The following is a 27,840-nucleotide window of genomic DNA, read 5'->3' as shown; positions in this document are numbered from 1 at the left end:
CACAGAGAGTTAGATGTAACAGTGCTTCAACCTTTTTGGGTTAGTATTAGGCCTACTCCAACATCCCAGATTCCATGCTTTATAATTAGATGCACCATGTAAGCACAATACTCAAACAAAATGCCTTCAAACTAGAATTTAATTCAGGGCCCATGAGACCAGACATGATGCAGGTTCTGTCTGGTTGGTTATCCAGCCTTGTACACCTAAAAGAAAAGTGAATGTTTATGCTCGATATTCTCCTGCAGTCTTTTGTCTGGAGAAATGAATGTAGGAGGTTGGAGGCAGCCTCTTCACCCACAGGCATGTTTATCGAGAATTTAAGAGTAAGCGCCCAAAAACGCAATATACTGACTGCCTCATTAGCAAGTGTTTACATCGGTGTTCAATGCGTAGGCACCGGGGCGCGAGTGGGGGCTCCTCCAGTTGGTTCAGTGATCACTCCCCGGTTCCCTTCCCAATCCCTCCCAACAGCTCCACAGATGGCATCCTCCTAAACCCGCTAGCTGGAGAACCACAATGCAAATATACAAAATAGCTTATGTTTTGGATTGGTTCGCTGATTATAGCAATTTCCTGAAAAGGCGAATGTCCCCAAAGCTGTGAAAAGGCCATAGGAAAAGGCACGAGAGAGGATAACACGGGAGAAAACACACGGAGACCGCTAACCTCGCTAGGTAACGATAACGATAAGGTAACTGAGCTAACGTTAGTTTGCTAACATTAGCAGCCACTGCAGAGTCGGGGACACCATAGCACGCAAATCTGCTATTGACGGCGGCATAACGGTACTACAATAACTCAGATATGTATGGCGATCTCTTAAATCGCCTGGTGGATAACATTCGCCCACCGGGCAGGCCAGGGAAACCCGAGCCAACGTTACCGTCAGACAGCTTGGGCCGTTTGTGTATGGTTACTACCAGCGGGCTAACGCTAGCTGACTAGCTTGTTAGCTTGTCGCATAGCTAACAAGCTATCTCCGCTGCCTTTCAAACACGGTCCGTATTAAAAGAACAAGAGAAACACGTGTTTAATATCATTTTGACGTGGTTAGTATTATCAGTTGGGTTAACGTTAGTTAGCTGTTTGTGTCAAACCAGCCTGGCCCAGTATGAAGAGGACATACTGATACTTGATACAAATGATGAGGGTCGGGGCGTAGCTAGTGGTGAATTCGTTGTAACGTTAACGTTAGCTAGCTAGTTATACACACGAACTGATGCTGTAAACGTTATCCGTTTATTATTATGTTTTAAATGGTTCATGCTGCCTTTTCTCTCCTTTTGTATTTAAGTGGCATCAGTACATTATAAAAGTAGCATTTTCAATTAAGAGCAAATAATTTGTCATATACAGCAACGTGTATTCTACTAAACAAGACTGCTTTAAACAAACTTATTTTTTAATGGAGTTTCTGCATTAGTTGCTGCTTTCACAAAATAACAAACACAGTTAAATTTAAATACTTTGTAAATGACAAAAAGTATTTGCTTTTAAGGCCCACCGAATGTATGATCCGGGTTCTGGCATCAGGCTATATGTTTTCTGCAGATACTTCCAGCTACTTAAAGAACAAACAATGGTAATCAGGTTTAATTTCCTCCATATTATGAATAAAGAAGATCAGACCAAACATGTTTAATGCATTCATAAGCAACATGTACAAATCAGCACAGGGAAGCATTCAGACCAGATTGTTTTTAGTGGTAAACTTGGTCACAATAGCTTTTCCTAAACATGTTTTATTAAACATGCCAACATTTGCATTTTCAGACTCATTTCATAACGTTAATGTTTCAGGAAACTGTCCATTGCCTAAGCCACAGAGATAATAATTTAACTGCAATATGAGGGTTATCATTTATTATTTCACTCACAGCTGTTCTCCAGCTGTGGGGAGAAGGAAACCCTCTGGCGCAGCATGTACCAAATACTGCCCGAGCATTGCAGCTCTATGGTTTTGGCTGGCTGGGGGTAGAGCGGGCGTCCATTAATAGTAGGGTTGCTCCCGATGGGCAGGCAGGCCAGCTGCGCTGCCATCGCTGTGTGTGTGCGTGTGTGAATGAGATGCAAGAATTGCAAAGCGTCTTTTTAAGTTAGAAAAGTGTTATACTGTTACTTTGCACTCCATTTACCATATATGTTCTGGCCTGTCATGTTTGAATAGAGCATTTAAGGAACATTTACATGGCAGAAACTTATGTTTAATGCCAAGACACTAAAACATTCAACAGATAGAGAAAGCCAGCAAGTGTTGCAGAGCCAATGGCTGAAAGGTGCTGTCTACTGTTGAAGTCGGTTTGCTAGGAACCGTTTCATTCCTCTCAGTCCCTTTATGGACAGCAGAGAACAGACCCCTGTCAGTGGGTCACTTAAGGCAGGTAAAAAAACAAACAAATGTATCGTGATTTTTTGCGACAATTATTAAAAATCTATTCTTTTTCCCTAGAATGGAACTTTATTTATTTATATATATACTTTATAATATTTTCTGTTTCTACAAAAATAATCAGTGGGTTATTTGTTATTGCATCTGAACATGGTGCATTGCTTGAAGACTCTGGTTCAATAGAATGACATCAGATGAGAGATTTCCCCTCTGTTTTAAGTCATGCAGCACTTCCTCTCAGACGGGGTACATCCATTTCCTTTTATTGCATTGGCAGACCTTATCGCTGTGCCTTTAAACATTCAATATATTTGCCCTAACCTTGCTAATCCTGTTGATTGGTCCCAGAGCTACAGGAGAGGCTCAACTCTGGGCCATAAAACCCCTTTTAAAAATAAATATCTTTGGCTATTTGTTGTATATTGTCTATATGTTTGTTCTTTTAACTGAGACAAACCAGTATTGAGTCAGTCAGCCTTTTATTTCCTCTCTTTGTGTGACAGCCCTGAACAGATGACTCTGGTAGTCATGGAGATGCCATGCAGGCGGCCTCTGTTGTCCTGGCAGCATCAGGAGGGCTTCTCGCTCTGTGGAAATCCCACCCAGCTTGCTTGTTACTAATATGCTGCTATGTTGCAGTGTAACACAAGACTGGATAGTTAGCCTTTCAGTCTAAAAACAGTTTAGACTCAGTGAAGTCACACACTGGGGCCAATATAGGAAATTGCAGATAAACATTTATTTTTTAACATGAACATTGATTATTTTTACCTCAATCGCTAGTTTCAAGTCATCTTCAACACAGCATGATGTTCACTTAGTCCCACATATTTTAAAAGAGAGGATAAAGCCGGTGATGCTTTAGATATGCTAACCATGCCAATGTTTTCTCTCAGTTTGTGGAAGACTTAACTCCGTATTTGGAGGGGGGTTTAGGGGAAAATTTAAAATCAAGAAAGTTATGTTTTTATGCAATTTCACACATCATTTTGGACTGTTTATTATCAGCATATCTGTGTCTAAAACATTGGAAAAGCTAGAGAAGATAATAAATAAGTAAGCTTAAAGACAAAACTCGCTAAAGAAGTCCACTGGAGACGACTACAGTCATTAGATCTTAGGAAAGTCCTTTAGTTAGTTTTTTTTAATTCAGCTTAGGTGGTGCCCAAAGTGGCTTTTGATATATATATATATATATATATATATATATATATATATATATATATATATATATATATATATATATATATATATAAATAAACCTTATAATGGTGAGAAAAACCCCTGCATGCTAACTCAGGAGATTAAAATAGACCTCAACTTGTTTTTGGCTGTCGTCTGTGTTTTCATCTTAAACTTTGACCCTCTCACGGTGTGTTTTCACTTCAGCAAAGTTCACTGGAACATTTTAGACACCAAAAAACGTCTTGTTCAGTTCACTTAAAGGAACGTTTGAACGTTGGCTCATATGTGTCGAGGAGCTAGCTAATGACAGCATGAAGCCTAGCGAAATGAAACGACGCCAGGAAACTAGCAGGCAAACATGTTGGGAACCACTGGCCTAGAGCAGAATATTCAACAGGGGGTCCGTGACCCCTTAGGGGGTCCTCAGAGTGAGTGCAAAAATAATTTTTCAAACATTATTATATGTCTGAAAATATACATTAACATGAATCTAACATTTCAATAGCAAAGATACATTGGCCTATTTGTGAAAGAAAATGTAATTTACACATTGAAGACAAGGTTACTATGGTAGCCATACAGTTAAGCTTAAGGATTCACTGCCATACATTTTCATCCATATGGCCCAGTTTAATGCAACTTCAATTTATAGAGTATATGTAGTAGGGAGTCCCTACCCGTCTCTCTTTTAGCTAAGGGGTCCTTGGCCTAAAAACGTTGAAGACCCCTGATCTAGAGGATATACTCTCAGTCGGTGTAATGCAGGTTTCAGGTAAACCCACCCTTCACCCACATCCTTCGATCACTTTCCAAGAAGTGACTTTGTTCTGTTGCTTTTTGCTGCAGAACAAAGATGCCTGAGGTCCGGGACCTTTCTGAAGCATTGCCAGAGATGCACATGGACCCAATCACTGGAGTGGGAGTGGTAGCCTCCAGGAACAGGGCCCCCACTGGATATGATGTGGTAAGTTACTCAACTCAGGACAGATAGCTGCTACTACAACTACAAAATGACCATGTTAAATAATCTTCAGTTTAGATGGCATAGGTCAAAGTCATTCCTATAGCTGTTATCATGACCACCACAGTAACACTCGTTACTGTAAGTGCTATAAAACCTTTGTGAGTACAAAGCCAGTACTTTATCAATATTTACCTGTTCAACAGACATAAATGTGTAGGAAGCGATATTTCAATCTGCTCTGTCTACATGCAGTCTCTCACCCACCACCGCCGCAGTTTTACACAGCCACAGCATGCTGCTCTATGTAATGAGGTCTAAGTGTTACTCTTAGTTTGCCACAGATCCTGAAATGTGTCCAGTAAACTTAGCTGCTGTCTGAAACAATCCAGCCTCTCCGCTCTACCACAGGTAAACCCACAGCAGCTGCTGTACCACTACACAAGGATCTTCCCATGTCATTCTGCTGTGAAAGAACTGGGCCCATTGTAGACAGCTGACATTGAATTGTCACCTTTACAGCTGCAGTGGATGTCATGATTATGTTTTACTCTGATGTATCAGGCATTTTAGCCCGTTGAAAAAGATCAAATGTAATCTTTCTGTGGAAGGTTGATGAAAAGGTCGTTGACAGGTTAAAGGAATCCTGTGACATCCACAGATTGTAACTGATTTGCCTCCAGGTTTCTGCAACAACAGACGGCCTGGATGCTGACCTGTGGAAAGATGGCCTTTTTAAATCCAAGGTGACGCGCTACCTCTGCTTCACCAGGGTCTTCTCTAAGGAAAATGTAAGGAACTCCCCTCACGACCAGCCATGCATGTTACAATCTTATGTCACCGCGCACCGTTCAGTCCCCGCTTTGTTCCCATTTCTCCTTCTTTTCTTTCTTCTTTTATAGAGCCATTTGGGCAATGTTCTTGTGGACATGAAGCTGATCGATATAAAGGACACTCTGCCTGTGGGGTTCATCCCCATCCAGGAGACTGTTGACACCCGTAAGTTATACTGTGACTTTGATACCGGTTCCTAAACCATACTTTTTTCGATACCAATTTAATTAAACAAAAAGAAGTTACACATTACGGCACAAATCTTTGTATTTATTTTTCAGCTCCTACTACGTGAGCTGTCTCTGTGTAATGTGTAATGTTAGACAGCCAATCACAGACATTATTAGATCTTTGTAGAAGCATGCTGCGTGCTGATTGGCTCACTGACACTGATGAGATTTACTCCTTTGGTATTGAAATTGAGTATTGAATGGCGAGGCATTTTTCCATACTCAATACTTTAGAGGCAATTTGGTCGGTACCTAACATTCGGTACCCTGCCCTACTTATAGCATCACTGTGGTAACACTGTGTCTGAAAATGATTGAAATGAAGCCTTTAATCACCAAGGATGTTGGCTTCAGAGAGCCTCTCTGGCATTGTTGGATCGTTGATGAGCAGCCTGTCTGTCTGTCTGTGTCCCACAGAGGAGCAGGCCTTCAGGAAGAGGCGTCTCTGCATCAAGTTTATCCCACGGGACTCCACAGAGGCCGCCATCTGTGACATCCGGATCCTGGGACGCTCCAAGCAGGCCCCCCCACAGTACACCTTTATAGGGTGAGCAGCCTGGCACGTGATGGGGCAGTAGTCTTGGTTGTAGACTTGACAAATAGTTGTCCATAGAAGATCATCTAAAGTAGTAGTAGTTTAGTATCCAGGTGGATTGGAATAGTTTGGCCTGTAGTTGAAACCACCGTTCCACTCTTGCAGTTTCAACTTTCTCCCACACATCGAGCCACATGGATGATTAAGATGAACCTTTCCACTCTTTCAGGTGTTAGTGCATGCACAGGGAGTATCTGAAAAACACACTGTGTCAGTAGGGGAGGGCCTGGAGCATCTCTGGAAATACATGTCAGGGTTTTCCCGCCATTATAAGGTTTAGGTGCAGCATCTGAGCCGTTTTGGGCGGCACTTACCCTAACCCTATGTAACTAAGACTTTTCTCAGATCTAATGATTGTAGATGGACTTCTCTAGCAAGCTTTTTGAGTATATCTTCCCTAGCTTTTCCAACATTGTAGACATAGATATGGTAATGATAATGGTCCAAAACGATGTGAAAAAGAGACACAAACTGGCCACATGACCACAGAGACTCAAAACAACCCCAAAGAGAGACACAACACGACTACAAAGAGGGATGGAACTCACATTTTGAGGGGCTGGAGCAAAAGACAAAGTCCACACATGCTTTTCTGTTCAGCCTGTAACCTTTCTTCATTATCTGAGCAAGTCTTTTCAGCATGTTCATGTACTGGTTTAACAGGGAGCTTAACAACATGGGGATCTGGTACCGCATGGGGACCGTCCCTCGGGCCCAAGACTCCACGCACACACCAACCACCAACAACGTCCACACCGTGACCTCGTCCTCCAGCTCGGCGCCGGTCCCAGCCGCTCCCATGCTCAAGTAAGTCCCCTCTAATGACGCGTTTGGACACATGTATCCTGCATTTACACTGACCCGAAAGCTTTGACTGTTGCCACGGTAACCAACGTTCAAATCAGTATCTGAATGCCTGTTTTTTATTTACGTTACGTTATTACATGTGCATTAACACAAATTTGCCCATGCAATAATGAACATTCAGTCCTCAAACAGGTCTATATTTAGATGTCAGTGAAGTAGGAAAAGGTGATGCTTTCAACTGGAAAGCAGAAGACAGATGCATAGATTCAGAGGGTTTGTCTCCATTCAACTAACTAGATGCTGTATGTCTCTTTTTTTCTTTTTGTCCCAAGACATATTTCCATGACCCTCCCAGCCAGCTTCAGAGGGAAGAACACTACAAGGCCAGACTACGAGCACCAGAACTCCAACCTGTATGCTATCTCAGGTCAGCACTTGGTCTTTTTCTCCACATCCTCTGTCTCTCCACCAAATCACAAATGTCTTTTTGAAAAATGTGCCGATCCATCCAGAAGGAAGACTCGCATTCTTCATACTACATGTACAGTTTGCCTGGAAGAGTTGTAAATGCCCCGTGAATAGTTGTTAGCCAGTAAGAACTCAGAGTGAACCTTAACACTTTATCAACAATAAAATGGGTCAAATACTTTGGTTTATGACCAAATACCTGCAAAACTAATGACGCTCCCATCAGCCTTTGTGTTTACTCCTGATTAGCAAAAGATTACCTGCTACAGTACGTTAGCTTGTGGGGGTTAGCGTTCAGCTCAAAGCCTGCTGTGCCTCAGTCCAGCCTCAGAGCTTAGTGCAGCTCATCAGTCTCTTTTTCTGCCATTCTATTTTGGAGGCTTAGATATTTATAGTCTTTTCAGCAGGTTCAGACCTTTTTTTATCTCCACTGTAGCATGAAAATATCAGAAGTATTTTTAGTAGCCTTAACAGCCTTTAATACATTTCTCTTTAACAGATTCATTTATAACCACTGCGGACACACTAAAAGGGCGTGGAATATGCAAACGCCTAATTTTCTAAGCATAAATTGTGATTTATAAAAAAACTTGATGAGGAAATGGGCCTAAATTTACGAGGCTCTGACCCATGTGTACACACATTTAGATGGAGAGGGTTGGTGGCGCAGATGGTGAGGTGGTGAATGGAAGCCAGTTTGCAGAAATTAAATTACTTTATATCCCATGTTACTTATAGATCCACTTCATTAGGAACATTCAAACTAGCAGTGTTGTTTGTGCTTGTGCTAGCTAACTTAAAGGGGTACCCCTGGGTCCCCACTTTGTGAACTAATAGTGCGTTCCATTTCCCTCGGAAGACGGAGCTGGGAATCAGTCCCTCCAGGATTTTGCGATGTCACGATCGCGCCAATTCACGCAAATTCAACCAATCACTGCGAATTGGGTGCGACTCGCAATTTTGACCAGTCCAATCCCAGCAGTCCCACGTGCACTCTGAGAGCCAAGGACCAAGCAGGAGTGAGAACGGGTTGATCATCTCCTTGTTTGTGATAAGAAGACGAGACGTGTGTGACTCGAACATCTCACATTTACCAGCAAAACGTACAGCGAAAGACCGTGCAGAACATTTCAGACCGTCCTGCCAACCTGTATACATTTTAACATCAATGTACGCTGGAACGATATAAAAGTCGCTGACGTTGCTGCCGTTTCAATCCTGGCTATCGGCTCTCTGCAGTGGGTGGGGCTGCTGCTCCGTTTCCCCCGCGACTGACTCTTGCACACACACACACACACACACACACACACACACACACACACACAAACAACACACACGGTGGATGCAGGATAAAAAGGAGATGAGACAACACAATGACCTAAATTGAGGACAGCTGTGCTCGTTATTGTAAGTGCAATGATAAGTTAAAGTCAGTACTTTATCAAACCGTATGAATGTGTGTCCCAGCCCAGACCAGGTTAGGAAATCAACTAACAATGTAAAGATCAACAAGCCACTGACACATATGTTCAAATTTGATTCATTCATAAATTATTATTTTTTGTCTTAAATCCACCAGCCATTTTCATATTATACCAACATCCAAACAGCGTAGCAACATGTCCACAGATAGAAATTGGACAGGACTTTTGGTGAGACACAAATAAGACAGACAGAGGAGCTGATGAACTGTATGTCACTACAGCTTTCTCTAAATGTTGATGCACGGGGCAGCCATGTTGGATTCTGAGCTCAGGCTACTCGGAGGTTGTCTGAGTTCCGAGCTCTGAAATCCGAGGTCAGGGGGGCGTGTCTCCCACTTTGACCTCGGGAAATCTGATTTCTGAGTACAAATGGAACGCACTATAATACCGCACAGTACTTCAAATGTGGCCACTGCCATCTTGTGTACGTTACTACAACATCCAGTTTGGCCTGGGCATTACCCCCCACCCACAGTGACTGAAATAGGACTAGAACACACATCAAAGTGTTGAAAATAGCATGATGATATTGTTGGAGTCATTGAATCATTGTGAAGTATATGACAGACACCAGGAGTTCACCTACTCTTGTTTTTTTTCCCTGGCTGTATTTGGGACATTTGAAAATATGATATCTAGAGCTGCAACGATTAGTTGGCTGACAGAAAACCGAAAAATAATCGCCCACTATTTATTTTCTTTATCGATTATGTGTTAAAGAAATTTCCATGCACAAATGGCACAAAATGCAGTTTTCAGCCTCGATAACGGAGACTTTCTGTTTTTTTTCTGTTTTATGTCATATTACATATATGTTTTGTGTTACTTCTTTGCTGCTGTTGACCCATTTATCTGAACTGTCTGTTTCAGCGATGGATGGAGTGCCTTTCATGATCTCTGACAAGTTTGCCTGTGCCTCGTCTGATGTAAGTTGCCTGAGTTGAATGTTTAGCTCTTTGGTGGCAGGTCAGCCTTGGGGGGGGGGGTCCAGTCCTGTGCTTTTAACACTGATGATTAATAGAACCAGTGTAAAATAATGCTTAACCTGTTCTATCTATCTATAGCAGTAACAGAGTGGGAGGGTGACAGGAAACACTAGAGTCTGAAGTTAAACTGAGGCCGTACTCACACTTGACCCAGTTGCTAATTGAACCGAGCATGATTGCCCCCCCGCTGGTCTGCACTCGCACTGCAGTAAAACGTTCAGGGCCGCAGCGCGCTTACGTCATTCGGATGTGACTTTAGGGTTTGAAAACAGGAAGTGAAGCGCTCTGGTACAGCACACTGGAGTCCATCTCTGTAATGGTTACTTTGTGTAGTTGTTCGGGGCGCGGCGACACGCGGCCCTCTCGCATGCCTAACAGCTTTATTGCTTATTCAGTGCTCGTCAGATCCGTCCTCAGGCACGTTTAGGGATCACACTAGTCTGGCATTGACAGGCCTTCCTCCACAGCGCTGCGGAGGAAGGTCTAGCTAGTCCACACAGCATTCTGGGATGGGAGATAAACGTGTTCTGGTTTATTGGCATTTCTTTAAACCAATCACAGTCGTCTTGGGCAGGGCTAAGCTCCGGACGGAGCCACGGTGCCTCTGCTAAATAGTCTCGGGAAGGAACTTGTTTTGGTGGAACATGTGGACGTTCAAAAGTAGTTTTAGTCGTGCAACAGAAAACTCAGATTGGACAGATAGTCTAGCTAGCTGTCTGGATTTACCCTGCAGAGATCTGAGGAGCAGTTAACCATAGTCCTCATGAATCCACCAGAGGTTAGAACACCAACACAAAGAAAGAGGAAGGGGACGGATATCCGGCGGAACTGAAATGTCGTTGATATAGACTACGATCAAACTGATGCGTACTGTGCCCGAGTCCAACCAGACCGTGTCCTGGCCCACCTCTCTCCAGCGGGCCGGGGCACGGAACAGAGCGACCACACTAGTCAAAAGAAGGGGACGGTTTAACTGGGCCATGTGTGAGTCGGCCCTAACAAAGTGTCTGTGCTGTCCATGTCCAGCTGCAGCAGGTGGATCTGATGGGCATTACTATCAAGTCATTGGCTGAGATCGAGAAAGAGGTGAGTAGACAGATGGAATTAAGTTGGAGTTGCTGTAGTTCTGCTAATATTATAACATTATGTAATATAACATGTAGGAGATTTCCAATTAATGGCAAGTTAATTTAATGTTCATAGCTTTGTCCATTACTTCATTGGACTTTGTTGTATTAGGGCTGCACGATGTGAGGGACATATGCGTCAACGTTGTTGAATATCATGATAACGATATTACTTGTGATAAATAAACAGATATTATAACAGATAATATTTCAGTATTCTGCTAAAATACAACTAACTGCTTGGTGAGTTTAAAACAAATGACAGGAAATAATTTCCAATATTCTTTTATTGAACAAATCTAGGGCTGGGACGATTACGTAAATGTGTCGACACAAATAATTTGCATCGACGCGTCACGTGTAGAAATCAATAAATACCCGACTGCCTCCAGCAACAGCGCAAGTATGGATTCCTCACAAGTTCAACAACACGTTGAGAAAAAGGCTCGCACACGGTCTTCTAAAGTGTGGGAGTATTTGACTCTTAACAACAACGTGGTGGTCTGTAGACTTTGTAGAATGATCCCTGAGTCAGGATAACAGCAGCAAAACACCCTAAGTTCTGCTCACCTTTTTGTCCCTTTCCCTCCCAAGTAGAGTTTAGATTCTCGGCCCGAGCCCGAACTTGACCCACGGGCCGGGTCGGGACGCTATTTCCCGCCACTATCCCCGGGCCAGGCCGGGCCCTTCATCAAGTATTTGTGTTTTATTAATCCTGACTTTATTAGCCTAATTCGGCTGGGAGAAAGCTCTGCCTCTCCAGCTTCTCCCGTAGCTCTGGGTGGATGTCCTGACCTGACTTGAGTGGGAGGTAAACTGGGCTACATCGTGTCTCCCCCATCTGTAGCACTGTCTTCCATAATTGTGCAACCAGGCCAGAGAGTTTCAGATATCTCACGAGTCCTTTATAACGTCAGTCATAAAGGCCCACGTATTAAAAAATTGTCGGGTTTAAATCGGGCTCATAATTCCAGTTAATGTGTCGGGCTGGGCCGGGCTCGGACACAACATGCACTGTAGATGTGTGTGATTATCAACATAGTGACAGGAACGTGTTCCCAGTAGTAGCCCAACGGTACGTTAGTCTGTTGAATCTTTTAATGCTCCGCTATGACTTAACAATAAGCATCATCAAACGCTGTCAGTCGGCAGTGTTATGTTTTTGGTTTACCATCATCATCAGTGACCCAATCGATTACAGACTGTTATATCAGACACTCTGCAACCTGCCTTATGTTGGATTTATTTGATACATCTGATTTCATATGTTGCTAAAATTGCACTTTTTTACTGTAAGATTAAAGGGAGAAGAGTGGATGTTAAACAAGAGCTTATTCATTATTTGACCTACTACTGTTAGAAAAAGCAAATACAGGCTACTCTTTTTGCACTTGCTCTGTTTACTTTAAGTTTTTATTTTTGTATTCCTCCTGAAAGTGACTTCATTTTGTTGTTGGATTGATAGTGTACATCTGGCTTCAGGTTGCACTACTGTGCAGTGTTAAACAATTCTAATAAATAGAGGCTTGAACCTTATTGAAATTAGTTTTGTGTAAATTGTTAATAATTGAGCAATGGGAAAATAATCGCTTATTGAAAAATGAATCGAAGATTAATCGATAAATGAATCGTTATATTAGTCGACTAATCGGAAAAAGAATCGCTAGATTAATCGTTTAAAAAGTAGTGGTTTGGGACAGCCCTAAACAAATTGAACATTGAATTGAATATTAAAGGTAGCGCTAAAAAAGAATGACAGTTACATTTTAAAGGGCAGTTTTCTACTGATATTTTCTTTCAACTATTATAAAATCTCTGATTGTCTTGTGTGTTTATTGCGACAGTTGATATTGCGATGACGATAAAAAACGATATATTGTGCAGCCCTAAGCAATATTGCTATAAAGAACCAGCTTGTAATACACAGCAATGATCCTTTAACTTGATGAGTGTGTGGGAAGCAGTGGCCTCTCTAAGAGCAGATGATGTGAGATCTGGGGTTGGCCTTTTCTGGTCAGAGCACATGTCCCTGTGCTGACCCCCCCCCGTGTCCACCAGAGGCCAGTCTGGTCCTGAGTCTGATTGCATCTTGTGAATCCCAGATGTTTTGCAGATGATTTGATGAGATGCTTTCTGCCAGAGCACATAACAAAGGACTGATGTGTGGCTGTCCTCTGTCAGTATGATTACAGTTTCCGCACGGAGCACAGTGCAGCGGCCCGCCTCCCTCCCAGTCCAACCAGGACCTCCCTGAGCTCTGAGGCCTGAGGACGCCGGCCCGCAGGAGAGACCTGTACACCACTACTGAGCACCCTGAGAGGAGGAAACTACAACAGCAAATATGTCATGGTCTCTATGTGTTAGCTGTGCTGTTAAATTGTAAAGGAAAGCGAAACCACTGAGAGCAGACCGAAGCAGAACCCTGAGGGATTCTGGGTGAAACCACTATGTCCAACATGGATGAGCTGGCTTTTTAAAATGAGATGGAATGACCCATTGTTGGACAAAACAGTCCTTTCTTGCTGAAGGAAAAGTGAAAGGACTCTCACTCATCAGATTTCTTTCCCCTAAACTATGGTGAGGTGTTGTTGCCAGACACCGCGCCCAGCCTGAAGATGAAGCATGATGGAGGCCACTCTGACCAGCATGCCATCATGTTTCCTTGTTCCTGGCCCAGCTGCTGCTCTGTGATTGGCCAGGCCCGGCACCACAGGGCCTATCCTCCCAGCTCATGTGTTGGAAATACAAAAGGAAATGTTATGTTATGGGATTTAGTTTTTAAGCTTGTACTGCATATCCTGATGGGGAATGATGTCATTGTTCTCTAGATGTTACTGTAATATAGCGGTGTGGCTGTGAGTGCACTCTGTGTTTGGGATTGTGTCAGTGTGCTTCCTGTTTGCCACAGATGTTCCTCACACATACTGTACCACTGTTGTGTTCCTGTGATCATGTCGGCCAGTTGTTTAGGGCTGGGTATCACGGTTCCATCTTAATGATCAACACTTGAGTTTGGTACCAACACCACAACAATACCTTACTATGAATATAAACATTTGTATTAGTTTGATCTGAAACCCTCCTTCACATGTTCATAAAAGGCTTCCACATGTACGGTGAAGCGACACACTGGGACACAGCTGCAGAGAGTTACGTATGTAACCAGGGTTCTGTGAATTCTGTCTGGCTGCTATTACTCTAGCTGCTGCAACTGGATCCAGTCTCCAGTTTACTGTCCACGTAGAGCATCTACTACAGACGGGTACCAGAAACCGCCAGGATCGTAATAACGTTGACGCATTCAGAAAACTACCACTGCCACTAGAATCATCTTGAGTCATTGGGAAATTGGGTTGGTGAAAACATAAATGTCAAATGAAATACAGTAACCCAAACAGCATTTCTTTGTAACTGAGCATCCTTGCCAACAGTTTTTGATCAGCTGGTACCACACAGAGGTTTGAGCGTTGATACCCAGCCCTGGTTTCTGTGCATCATCACAACTGTCTTCACTATTTCAATTTACTCTTCAAGTTACAAACTGCTTAACAAACTGAAAGATGTTGCTGAAAAAGTGCTTTTTTTTCCTTGAGCACATTGGGAACGTGAAAAGTGTTTGAGCCTCCAGTGCACATGTATCCTCTGTAACAATGGCAGCTCTTTATTTCAGCTTCCCTTTTCAACAGCCTTTTTCTTTACCTTGAATCTGTTTTACAAGCTGGATCTTTTTAATTAGCAGTTTTGACCAAGTACAGTTCTAATGACACTCATGGAGCTCTGAGCCAGGCTGACTTTTAACCACAGTGTGTGTTAACCAGCAACACAAGCACTGCCGAACTTTCTTGGATGGAGCAACTCGGAGGAGTCGCCGTGGGCAACAACCATGCCTTCAGCATTGGAAATGTATCGAATGACTTATGATTTGGTTCAGGAACCGGCTCCTCATTGGTGGGAAATCTGTGAACTAAATGGTGTCTTGTAAAGTTTAAGTTTTACTTTGAAGGGATTGTATCAGGGCAATTCCTGTAATCCAATCTTTGATTTGATCCGTCAGAGCCCAGCAGTACAGGATGATTCACACTAGTACCAATATCAACAGCTGGTATTTTACACAGTCAAGTTGTCAGCGCTCTCTGCTGGACACACTTTCCACATGACCTCCCACATACTGTATATTTGACATTTCTGTGATAATGTTTCTTGTTACTGACGGGCTAGTCTCGCATGTCCAGCTCTATCGCCACAGATGCATTCTGGGATAGGAGAAAGAAAATGAAAAGAACCAAAACTGACATTTTCAGTGTAACTGTAACTGGCTAGCTCGAAGTTTGCTGTTGTTTCCCGAAGAGAACAGAGTTTGAGAACAGAACTACCCAGAGAGAAGAATGGGAAGGGAATGAGCTGTCCTTGATCCAGACTATTTAAGGGCAAACATGTACGCCGATACTGAAGTACCAGAAATTCTTAAATACTGTCCAGGGCCTCAGCTCTGTGTTTTACACATTGTGTGTAATCATATATTTCTTCTTCAGATGTTTTAATGCAATCTCAAACCGTCCTCCATGTATCATTCATACTCACTGCTGCTGTTCGTGCTGATTTAGCTGTTAAGCTACTGTCAATGAAACGCAACACTTGGTGCAGATGTTTCCCATTAAAAGAGGACCCCCCCCCCCCCTCCCATCCCCAGCAGGCCTTCATGGAGACGTTAGGACATGTCCTCTGGGTGGATGCAGTATTGCGTTGAGCTGTTTTTATTTAGCTTTTTCACTCCATTTGTTCCATGTGTGTCTGCAATATTACCAAGTCATTAATGCATGGACTAACTCCTTATTTTATACTTTTAGTTTGTCTAATTTATTAGTCATGTCAGTATTGTGACCATGTTGTGCTAACGGCTGTCAGCTGCTCAGCTGACATGTCTGTGTGAAGCTGTGTGTACTGTCTGCATTAACAACCAATAGCAAGCCTGCTTTGATATATGTCTGTTACTCTGCATGGTGACATGAGGTGTAACGTTTCAATAGGTCAGTTCTTTTTGTAGCTTATTGATCCCATGTTTAGTCTCATAAATAGGTTTTATTTACAAAACAATGAACAAAACGGCATCAGTTGAATTAGTATAAGGAAGTTTTATTAAACGTTGATGAACTGAAGTATTGACTTAAAGTTGCATTTATTTGGCAAAGAATGGTGATGTCACTCCATTTCAAGACTGTCCATACTGGATGTTGTGAAGCGTTAACTGATGAAGATATTTGAGTTTTAAAAAATGACTATACTATAGTAAGATCAGGGTTATTTAATTAAGAATTATTTTGTAATGTATTTTTAAGACGTTTTTTAAACTACAGTTCCAGTGGGGCGGCTCGGTGGGAAACTTAGACTTCAGTCCTATTAAGACCTGGGCATCGAGAACCGGTTCCAACGGTTTCAAATTTTAACACGCGCAAGTGTTGGTTTCCATAGCGACCACTGTTCTTCCAGGTGCTTGTTGTGTTGCAGCCGTGGAGCTCAGTAAGCAGAACTCTAAAGTCTGGCTGAAAAAGCCCGGTAAAACTGTTAATCACCATTAAATCTAAATGACATATTCCTCTTATCTGTGAAATAAGCATGTGACCCGTTCCAACTCCAGCCCTCAAAGAACCAGAATCAAAAGGAAGAATTGGAATTGGATTTAGAATTTTTTAAATCAAAATGTTGCCCAGTGCCATATTTTTCAGATCTCCAGTCAGCTTTTAGCACTGACTTAATGTAGGGCCCTATGGAATCTGTCTCATAGCTTTTGTAAATTTTAAATTTGATTCTGTCCATGATTGTGTTATCAGAAACTATTGGGCTCTACATTAACACTGCCATCAGTCTGGGACTGGCTCCAGCTGGGCCCTCTTCAAAAAAAGACACTCACCAACCGTGCTAAACTACTTTTCTGGGGGAAAGCGTGAACACTGTCTTCAACACAAACTATGTTTGATCAGGATCTGACACACACACATCTAACTGTTACAGACCACCTGACACACACACACACACATCTAACTGTTACAGACCACCTGACACACACACACACACACACACACATCTAACTGTTACAGACCACCTGACACACACACACACACACACACACACACACACACACACATCTAACTGTTACAGATCACCTGACACACACACATCTAACCCTGGGCTATAAACTGGTTGCATAATGCAGGGATTCCCAACCTGGGGTACTTGTACATCTGCTGTTGCCATGGGCTACATGGAAAGATTGTGGAGCAGCTCAACTAATCCTAGAAATTGTGATTTGATTAAAAGAATATATCAGCTGTAACACCTTGACTAGATGTTGCAGTTATGCAAGAGTGCTTGAAAACTAGTTAGCAAGTGAGCACATACGTTTAAACAGGTCGTTAGCTAAAAGTAATGAATACATTGTAGAAATAAATAGCTAAAAGTAATGGCTAAGCAGTTGAAATAATTCAGCTTAAAATAGTGCATAAGCAGCTGACTGGGTTAGCTAAAAGTAGGCCTACTGACTCAACACTGCAAATAGTTAGCTGAAAGAAATGGATACATGGTTAGTTATTGACAGTTCAAAAAGTAGGAAAAAGTTAACAATATGCAGTTTTATATAATGAATAGTGTCATACATTTCAGGTTTCCCCCAGAAAAGTAGTTTAGCCCGGTGGCAAGTGTCTTTTTTTGAAGAGGGCCCAGCTGGAGCCAGTCCCAGACTGATGGCAGTGTTAATGTAGAGCCCAATAGTTTCTGATAATCACTAAATTGAGAATTTATAAAAACTATAAGACAGATTTCATAGGCTGACTGGAGATTTGAAAATATTTGAAAGTTTCCAGCCGAGCCGCCCCACTGTAACTGTAGTTTAAAAAAAACGTCTTAAAAATATATTAAATAATTCCCACTGGCTTAGGCCAGGTGGGGGGCAGCTTAGGCCTGGTGGGCCACCAGGCTTGGAACACATTGGGGGGGAACCCTGTATTAGGAACACACATTAGGAATGAATGAAGGGGTACGTGAGTTTATCTGACAGTGCTGTCAGATAAACACTGGTCCCCCACCAGTGTTATAATGACAGAAACATTTTCTAATGGGAATATTGACATCAACAATAAGGAGCACTAATGCTGTGAGCTGGACTCTAGCACCACCTCCAGGCAGAGATTTCACATGATCACACAGGATGCTGAGATCTGACAGATAATATCTGAGCACAATCAGTCTCCCAGCAGGATCAACCTCTCGACAAATTACACTGCTTGAAAGGGTCTTATAAAAGCAAACTTGTCTTGTGGTGTAAAGAATGAAAAGTGCAGCCTCGAGTCCACTTTGATACTTCTCTGTGTTCTATTAAAACTTCCAAGCCTCAGAGCGTCTTGGTGGTTGTCTTTCATGGCTTTGCATGTTACACACTGTTGGTGGCTCACTTCTCCTGCAGTGTTTCATGTGTGTGTGTGTGTGTGTGTGTTTGAATGGTTTACTGAGTCAATTAGCTCTCCAGCAAACATGTCTTCTCCTGTCACTGCCACCGCTGCAGCTTTATAGAGCGGAGCAAACAGCAGACATCTGGAGTTGCAAAACCTGTAAAAAGTGGAAAGTGGAAAAACTCAATGTACATTTGTTTTTTATTTGTCATGTGAAGTGCACACAGTAAGGATCAGTGACGGATATTCCAGTCATGTGGGTAGTTTAATACGTCTGCAAATTATCAGACTTAGAGAAAGAATTCAAATTTCCATTATTAAAGGAATCTGAAGTCAGAGGGCAAACACCCTGTGGCTGTGATATTTAGATTTGAGGCTATCGGCTCGGCTTTCTACTGCAGGAATAGTCCCGATGAAAACAGTCAGGTCTGTTGGTTGGACTTTGGAAAGACAAGTCGCTGTTGAATGTTTTGAATGTTATTCTTTAATGCAGTGTTTGGACTGGACACAGACACCTTTAAATCTGGATGTGGTGTTCTGAATGTCCCGGAGACATCCCTGCAGAGAGTACACAAGGCCTTGGTCTTGTCCTCCGTGGATACATGCTCCCCTGCTCGTTGTCTTCCAGCATCACGGTCACATGACCGTCCTCTCTGCATGGCGACATGTTTCATTGGTGGGAATGCATTCAGCTCCGTAGTTCTCCTGGCGTCACCATCTCCACTTTCTAACTTCTCATTGGTTTCTGATATATTTTATGCAACACATATTATGGCCAAACACACAGTTTAACACCAAAAAATACAAAACCTTTGAACAAAATGGAGAGCGTGTGGTCCATTTTTGTCCTAATTGTCTAAACTCTGTCAAGGTCCAAATGTATTTTATTGCACATACAAAACACTAAGCAATTACAAAACTATTTATTAAATGTTCACTTCTTTAAATTAAAGTGAAAGACTATGGATGGGTCCTCTGTGGATCCTGAGTCAGCTCACAGCAGCACCAGTCCTTCACATGCTCATCATAGAGCCAGAGGAGCCGGTTCCAGTACAGAGTGGAGAGCAGCGCCTGCCCAGCAGCATGCACTCACTCAATCAGCCATTTAAACACCACACCGAGGGAGTGGGACTCCTCTGTCTCTACACAGCAGATATCTGTCTGCTGCCATATTCATGTTCTGAATGTCGAGGACAGAACCTTTAAGACTACACAGACCGGCAGCACATGTGTGTACAACATGGTGTCTCTTTTACTGTGGTGTGTTACACACAACTACCCAGAGTGCTTTGTGTTGGTACCACCACAGCGGCTGGCCAACTTTCCACCACTGACTTCATACACATTATAAAAGGTGTTGACAGCAGCTGCTCAACGCTTCCTCAGAAACCCTTTACTCTCTGTGACACACGCTGCTTGTTAATGTGATGGAGGTGGATGTGTGGGGGCTGCTCTGAGACCCCCCCGCCCAGCTACAGACAGTCAGCAGCTTCTGATGGCTGGGGAGACAGACCTCTTTTCTTAGCATCGCTTTGATCAAGGCCGTAGGTTTGGTTTAAACACTGGGGGGGGCATTTCTGAGCTCACTTGAAGGCAGCTTTATTTCCTGGAGGAAGAGAGGAAGAAAAGAGAAGGATATATATATATATATATATATATATATGTGTGTGTGTGTGTGTGTGTGTGTGTTTGAGCCCACCTGAACCGTTATTATATTATATCACCACTCTTTTGGGGAGTGGGTTCTTTTTTATTTTTTTGAAGGGGACAAACCTACCTCTTCTAATGTTTGTTTTTAATTCTATTTTAGATATGATCATTTTTAACTTGTAGGTATTTCTTTCTGTTTTTCTTAAAGCTATAGTGCGTAGTTTGAGGAGTTCTAAGTAATGACAACAACACTGTCGGCGCGTCCACATGGTACAAACACACCTGATCTGGTCTGATCTGGACCCTCGCAGGTTTGGATCCAGCCCGCATATTAATTTAGGTTCACAATAAATGTTGGGCCGCCTTGAGCGCCAAACCAAAAAGACGAGAAACCGTTTTCAAACTTTAATCATGTGACACTCAGAGCAGAATTTGGCAGATTTTGCGGCTTTGCGACTCAAATGTTCCCACAACCAGTGTTTCCATATTCAGGCTGTGAAACAGGTTGCTGGGAGCCAGCTACTTTTAAAAAATGTAATAATAATTCATAGTTTTGCTATTTGCTAAACTCTATGGTGGCTAACAACTTAGTTGTTGACTTTTTTAGGGCTTCATGTCGACCAAACAGCACATGAGAAGGCTATATGACACATATACGTCAAAAATATGTTACTTTTTGCAGTAAATAAAACATGTCAATAAACTAAACATGTCTTGCCCTTCATGATTCTCATTTTCCATGTGTGGCCCTTAGTGAACGTGAGTTTGACACTCCTGCTCTAATCAGCCAGAAGAAGTAAAACCCCTGTGTGGCGTTCAGGGGCTTTGATGTTGTAATCAGCTGGGAAGTTAGTTCCATGCTGACCCTATTCACCTGCAGTGGGAAAAGTGTGTAGAACACAGCTCAAATGTTTCCTGTCCTCAGGGCTACCTGCCCATGATTCAATGATAGAAGAATACAGCTAGATGGACTGGTATTATTATATAAGATAGAGTAGGGGAGAGCAGTCTGACATTCACTGGCCACCGTACATCACAATGGTATAAATGTCTCACCAAATGAAAGAAGGAAGTCTTGGGCCCATATTTTCTGTTCATTACATCTTCATATCTTATCTCATTTTTGGAGTTGTAGACTGTTGAATAGAGAGTGTGCACTTGTGACGAGTTGCCCCATCGGCGGGTAAGTTGTCACACTGAATTATCAAAAAAATAACAACATAACTAGCCTTCCAGTCAAATGTGTGTACACACTTTCCCATTCAATGATGATGTAATGTCTGCAGCACCGAGCCCAGCTGTTCCCTCTGCAGGCCGGGCTCCATGTCGGCCACGGGGGGGCAGCATGGGCCCTCACTCACACTCACACACACACACGCACGCACGCACGCACGCACGCACACACACACACACACACACACACACACACACACACACGCACACACACACACACACAAATGAAATGTTTCAGTAAGCTGTTCATTAACAGAAGAGTACTCACATTATTCTGTTTCTTTTTAATTTCAGATGAAGTCAGTCCTTCCTTTTTGAAATATTTTTCATCGAGCTGAAACTAGAAATCAGTGCTGACAGGATGTGTGATGTCTTTTTTTATATTTTGAAATCGATTTTGTTGGAGAAGCCGAAACTCGGAATAATGATAATTCTACTGCATATCTCTTTGTTTTCTCAGCTTAACAAAATTAATTTTGCTCTGCCATTTCTCCCATAAATAGGCTTTATTAACATAATGTTTCCTTTTTAACCCAGCCAAGCCATCCGTACAGTCTTGTATCATATTACTATATATATATATATATATATATATATATATATATATATATATATATATATATATATCATATAATATCATATACATGATTCATATATATATCTACGGTTCTGTCCTCGGTATCTGAGTCTGACCCGCGCGCATCTTCCATATTTCATTTCCCATTATTAACACAAGCCATATCTCATATAGGCCCGGTGCAGCTGATCTCAGGCCTGCACCTTCACATCTCTGCTCAGAATCATTCATATTAAAAGATGAATATTAATATGTAGCATATTGTGAAAAACGGGTGGGGGAAATAAGCGTTTTATCAGCGCGGGATGTTCTGCAGATCCTCCGTCAGGATTCCAGATTCCAAATCTTAATGAATGAATCCCACAACGGGGACAGGGGAAGGACAATAGGCCTCCACTGAGATAAACTGACAATACATACATATAAGGCAAGAGAATAAATAGTCAAATGTAGGCCTGTTTACAGTAGGACTATTGTCATATTTTTTATTATCTGCTGCGGCTCTCTTATTACACGCACAGAGTTCTGGATTTTTTAATTCTACACATGGATATATATTTATATATTAAACATGTGCAATATTTCCAGATGGTATCATGGTGCGACCATCAAATATATTTCATTATAGGATATATTTAAATATAGATAGGTCTAGGCCTGTAGCGTCCGGAATTTTTCAGCAATAGGCCTACATATTTCCACAGCAGAATCAGAATATATACAATGTGCATGGACAGGCCCAGCACATCATTACACCAAAAGACTCATTTATACTTTTCATAATTTAAAATTCAGTCGAATGTGATCTATATTTTGGGTAACTAAATCAATCAGTGGCTCGTGTGTGTTTCTCAGGCCCTCCGCCTTCAGACAGCGCTGCAGTAATAAACTCAACCATTCTTTATGGAAAATAGCCTCAAACCCCAGCACGTGATGCTGTCCACAAGAGGCACGCGCACATGGTTCAGAGTAAAGTCCTGCCGTGGAGAAGTCAGTTCAGATGTTCAAGTGTGTGTGTGTGTGTGTGTGTGTGTGTGTGTGTGTGTGTGTGTGTGTGTGTGTGTGTGTGTGTGTGTCTGAAGGCGGGTCCTCAGAGCTCCATCAGGTCCGGGACTGCGAATCTCTCCTGGTCTCCATCATCTCTGCATCTCATGCTCCCCGGGAACACAACTCTCCCAGACTTCCCTCTGGCGGAGCCGCAGCGCGAGCCTGCACCATCCACAGGTGAGAGGGGCCCAACAGACCCCCACAGACCGGAGCAGAGCGGGACTACACAGACCGGGACAGAGCGGGACTACAGAGACCGGGACAGAGCGGGACTACACAGACCGGGACAGACGCCCACAGACCGGGACAAACCGGGACAGAGCGGGACTACAGAGACCGGGACAGAGCGGGACTACAGAGACCGGGACAGACGCCCACAGACCGGGACAGATCGGGACTACAGAGACCGGGACAGAGCGGGGCCGAGCGGGACTATAGCAGTCAGGAGCGTGCGGAGAGGCGCGTGTCGGCAGCGCTCTGCCTGCTGCGGGTTCCACCATGCTGAGAGACATCCAGACAGAAGAGAGAGACAGGACCGAACTCAGGAGAGGTGAGTCTCTCTCTGCAGACACACACACACACACACACACACACACACACACACACAGATGGACTGATGATTTCTAAACGTATTATTTTATTCTGCCTTCCCTTAGGCCTATGGTATTTTATATATATATATATATTTAGGTTATATACGTATTAGGCTATTATTAATATGATTGTATTAGTAGCCTAAAAGTGCCTTTGAGGAGAGAGTTATTTGTTCCAGATGTAATAAAATATAATAATATAATGAAGTATAATTTCTGACAGAATGGAATTTTATCTGGATCCAAACAGTGTTGTCTCTTCTCATTCTGTTTTTTACACCCAGTTGTTTTTGAATCTTTCATATCATAATCATTCCTACTATCTTTAGTCTTTCATATGAAGGGTCAGAAGTCATATCATAATCATTCCTACTATGAGGCCACGGGCAAAAAATAAATGTTTATGGTTGTGTGAAATTAAACTACGTTAAAATGTTTTATATTTTATAGAAAATTAACATTCTAAATCTAAAATAAAATTTTGAAATAAAAACACAGCTCTTTAATCTGCCTTACAGTAATTATATTAATTTGCAGTGTATCGTTTTGGGAGCATAAACATATTTAAAAGGAAAGTGTTGTTCACCTTTGTGATGAAGATCACCAGCAGTGCTTTACATCCCATAAAACTCTGATCAAGTAATTTTAGCTGCACTAAATGTACATTTCATTACTGTAGGATTTTACAGCACTTTCATAATAAGAGGAGAATAAGCATGAGCATGTCAAAAGATATGGCGGGCCAAAACAAAGGAGGACTGGGCCTAACTTGGCCCACGGGCCCCACATTGGGCAGCCTTGAAACAGCATCAGAGGAGCTTGTGAAGTGTAAATGATGATATATATATAAATATACATGTGGATATTGCTGCAGACAGACATACTGTGGTGTTATCTTATAATAAAAGAGCGAGAACAAACAAAGTGAGCACAGAGCATGCTGGGTAAATGTTGCCTTTATTTATTCATATCACACAACAGAGACATTTCCTTCAATGAAATATGACTCATGAGTTTCGCTCAAACTATATTCAAAATCAAACAATGCTTTCAGATCATACACACAGCCAGTCAATAACTACACACTACAGAGCATTCATTATTATATTACCTCAAAAAATCAAGAACACAGTGTTCAGGGCATCTAGTTACAGAAAGAAAAGTGTATCACAACTTGTACAGTGAATATCTTGTACACTGCAGGTAGTGCAAGTACTCCAATATTGTAGAACAATACAGTAGTCCAACTGCAAAAGGCCAAAGAACAAAGAAAACTAAATGAAAAGCACATGACAGTCCACTAACAAACATGGAGAAACAGCAAAATCAACATTCACTGCTCCTGTGCCCCCCCCCCCAGCATTTGGTTCAGAGATTGGGCTTTAGTGTTTTAGGAACGGTAACTGAACCAGGACTCAGGTGAATCTGTGACCCTGCTCTGTGTCTGTCAGGCGGGGCCTGCGTGTGTGAGGGCTGCACGCGGATCATCTCAGACCGCTTCCTGATGCGGGTCAGCGGCGCGTCCTGGCACGAGGGGTGTCTGCAGTGCGCTGCGTGCCAGCGGCCGCTCACCGCCACCTGCTTCATCAGAGACAGCACCGTGTACTGCCGGGCCCACTACCAGCAGTAAGCTCTCTCCACTACTAGTACTAAACACATTTATATATGAATTATCTGTGTGCTCAGGGCTGGGGGGGGGTAAGAGAACTACCAGAACCTAACTGGCTGTGTCTGAGCCGCAGGCTTCCAGTGTTTGTTAAACCAACACTGGGCCTGTTCCCTGCAGGCCTGCAGGCCTTCTGTGTGAAACTATTTGAGTGTCGATCACTTTAAGTCCAGCAGCTGAAACAAGGAACAGAACATCACACTGAAATGATGGAAATTATTCAAAATGACACAAAATATACATATACGAGTTATGTATTGTATTCTGTTGTTTTTGTTCATAATACCCAGATCTGATGAATGACTGCAGGATTCCTGTGCTGCTGTTCTTAATGTCAATATCTATAATATCAGACATCTATAATTAAAATATCTGTAATTATCATACAATTGTAAATGATAGTGCTGTCCATGCTGTCAGAATGAGGCAGTGTGCAGTATGTGTGTGTGCAGTGTGTGCAGTGTGTGTGTGTGCGCAGTGTGTGTGCAGGGTGTGTTTGCAGTGTGTGTGCAGCGTGTGTGTGCAGTTTGTGTGCAGTGTGTGTGCAGCATGTTTGCAGTGTGTGTGTGCAGTGTGTGCAGTGTGTGTGCAGTGTGTGTGTGTGCGTGCAGTGCAGAGATGTTCACAAGTCATTTTTTGGAAGTTCCAGTCAAGTCTCCAGTCACTGTCCATCTGATCTGTCCCTAACACTGTATTGTTAAATCTTATGAATTCAAAGAATGTCCTGTAGCTACCATCCATACAGTCCAGTATCAAAATCAGTTGTAGGAGAACTTTATGGGGTAGCCCTCGGACCTGGTGAAATATTAACCTAAGTCTGTCACATCATATGGATTGTTGTTGACGAGTCTCGAAGCTCGAGTCCGAGTCAAGTCTGAAGTCAGCTGTTTGTGTGACTTAAGTGCGACTTGAGTCCGAGTGTGTGTGTGTGCAGTGTGTGTGCAGCGTGTGTGCAGCGTGTGTGTGTGTGCAGTGTGTGTGCAGTGTGTGTGCAGCGTATGTGTGTGTGCAGTGTGTGTGCAGTGTGTGTGCAGCGTGTGTGCAGCGTGTGTGCAGCGTGTGTGCAGCTTGTGTTTGCAGTGTATGTGTGTGTAGTGTGTGCAGTGTGTGTATATCTAACACAAGAGGACTGCCAGGCCTCCAGAGACTGTAATGCACCTTAGAATCCAATCATCAGAAATGAATAAGCTAATAATCATTCAAACAATTAACAATAAGATAAATCAGAGCAGTTATGAGAATGGAAAGACTCTTTAAAAGTCAGATTTCTGTCAGAAAGGCACAGAGACTATAGAGAGTATATATAGTATAGAGAGAGTAATAAAGCAGTGGGATGAGCTTGATGTGTCTGATACCCTGCAGCTGGGTGGTCCTGCCTCTTGTATTGAGCGTGTCTCCAGACAGCGTGCTGACAGCGGCGGGCTGTCTGACTGTCCCTGAATGTCTTGAAGCCGCTGCATGGCTTCCCTTTGTGTTCTGCTGCGTGCTGGATTCCCCCCTCCCCCCCGATAACACTCCAGCAGAGACACTTCCAGCTGAAACAGGGAAGTTCAGACATTCTTAACCCTTCTCTGTGTTTCTTCATGTTTCAGTTTTTTTATAATACCATCTGAAAACATTTCATCGTTACATTTAGATGATTCCAATAAAAGCTATGCCAGGTTTATTATTAAACCCTGAACCTGCACACGACTTCAATCCAAAAAAAATGCCAAAATAAAAGTGAGATCAAATATGAATCACTGAGATTGAATAAAATAGAATTTACCAATCAAATTAGACAAAAAAAAAAAAAAGATACAAAAACATGTATATTTTGATATGTTATTACTGGTGTTGTTGGGTCTTTTGGGTCTTTGTAAATTACAGAGTGTGGTCTAGACCTACTCTATCTGTAAAGTCTCCTGTTATGATTTGATACTATAAATAAAATAAAATTGAATTGAATTGAATGTTGAGAGTGCAGGAAGCAACATGCTGAATTCAGCTTTGTATCAAAATAAAACCAAGATTTCTGCAGGCAGTGATGGAAAATATTATTTATTATAGGGAGGTCCTGGTGGTTTGATGAGTTTCAAACAACCTAACGTCTCTTAAAGACACAGAGCATCGTGTGTGTGTGTGTGTGTGTGCAGGGCTCTTCTCTGAGCATCAGGAGGGCATTATGAATCAAACATTTAGCGATGAATTAGAGTGATAGCAGTGGTAAACTGGATATTTTACATTTACCGGAAAGAAATATGTAAATAATATTTATATAAAAAAAATGTAAGTAAGGTTTATTATAAAGAGTAACCAACAAAGTGCTAAAAGGCTAGCTTGAATTTGGAAATGTTGCCTTATCTTACACATATTGTGTAGCTTACAAATATTCAACATACTCTTTGTGGCTAGTGTTTAGTGTTCATATGAGCCATCTGTCCGTTACTAAATGTTCCTATCTGTCCATTCTCATTTGACCCTCTTGTAAATTTAAAAAAAGAAATAAAAAGATTCCATAATTTGATTAAAACAAAAAAAGTATTATTATTTATATTTCTGTGATGGTGACAGCCAAGCTCAT

General features: G+C 42.3%; 2 protein-coding genes across 2 annotated transcripts in view; both read left to right on the top strand.

Annotated features, from left to right (window-relative positions):
- Positions 1 to 389: 389 nt before the first annotated feature.
- Positions 390 to 14,636, top strand: mvb12ba (multivesicular body subunit 12Ba). Its single transcript, XM_031282498.2, has 10 exons — positions 390 to 694; positions 4,424 to 4,541; positions 5,222 to 5,329; positions 5,441 to 5,537; positions 6,020 to 6,149; positions 6,861 to 7,004; positions 7,337 to 7,431; positions 9,827 to 9,882; positions 10,969 to 11,028; positions 13,251 to 14,636. Exons 2-10 carry the CDS (start codon positions 4,431 to 4,433, stop codon positions 13,335 to 13,337), a joined length of 888 nt encoding a protein of 295 aa, XP_031138358.1. The 5' UTR covers positions 390 to 694; positions 4,424 to 4,430; the 3' UTR covers positions 13,338 to 14,636.
- Positions 14,637 to 23,311: 8,675 nt separating this feature from the next.
- LOC116038351 (LIM/homeobox protein LMX-1.2-like) overlaps positions 23,312 to 27,840 on the top strand; it is a 46,643-nt gene continuing 42,114 nt past the window's right edge. Inside the window, exons 1-2 of the mRNA XM_031282679.2 lie at positions 23,312 to 23,568; positions 25,063 to 25,237. Coding sequence (XP_031138539.2) covers positions 23,517 to 23,568; positions 25,063 to 25,237 — 227 coding nt within the window. The 5' untranslated portion in view covers positions 23,312 to 23,516. The remainder of the gene's footprint in view (positions 23,569 to 25,062; positions 25,238 to 27,840) is intronic.

This window comes from Sander lucioperca, chromosome 14, assembly GCF_008315115.2.
Source record: "Sander lucioperca isolate FBNREF2018 chromosome 14, SLUC_FBN_1.2, whole genome shotgun sequence".
Lineage (NCBI taxonomy): Eukaryota > Metazoa > Chordata > Actinopteri > Perciformes > Percidae > Sander > Sander lucioperca.
Note: the sequence above shows the minus strand (reverse complement) of the source record. Positions and strands in the feature narration are given on the sequence as shown.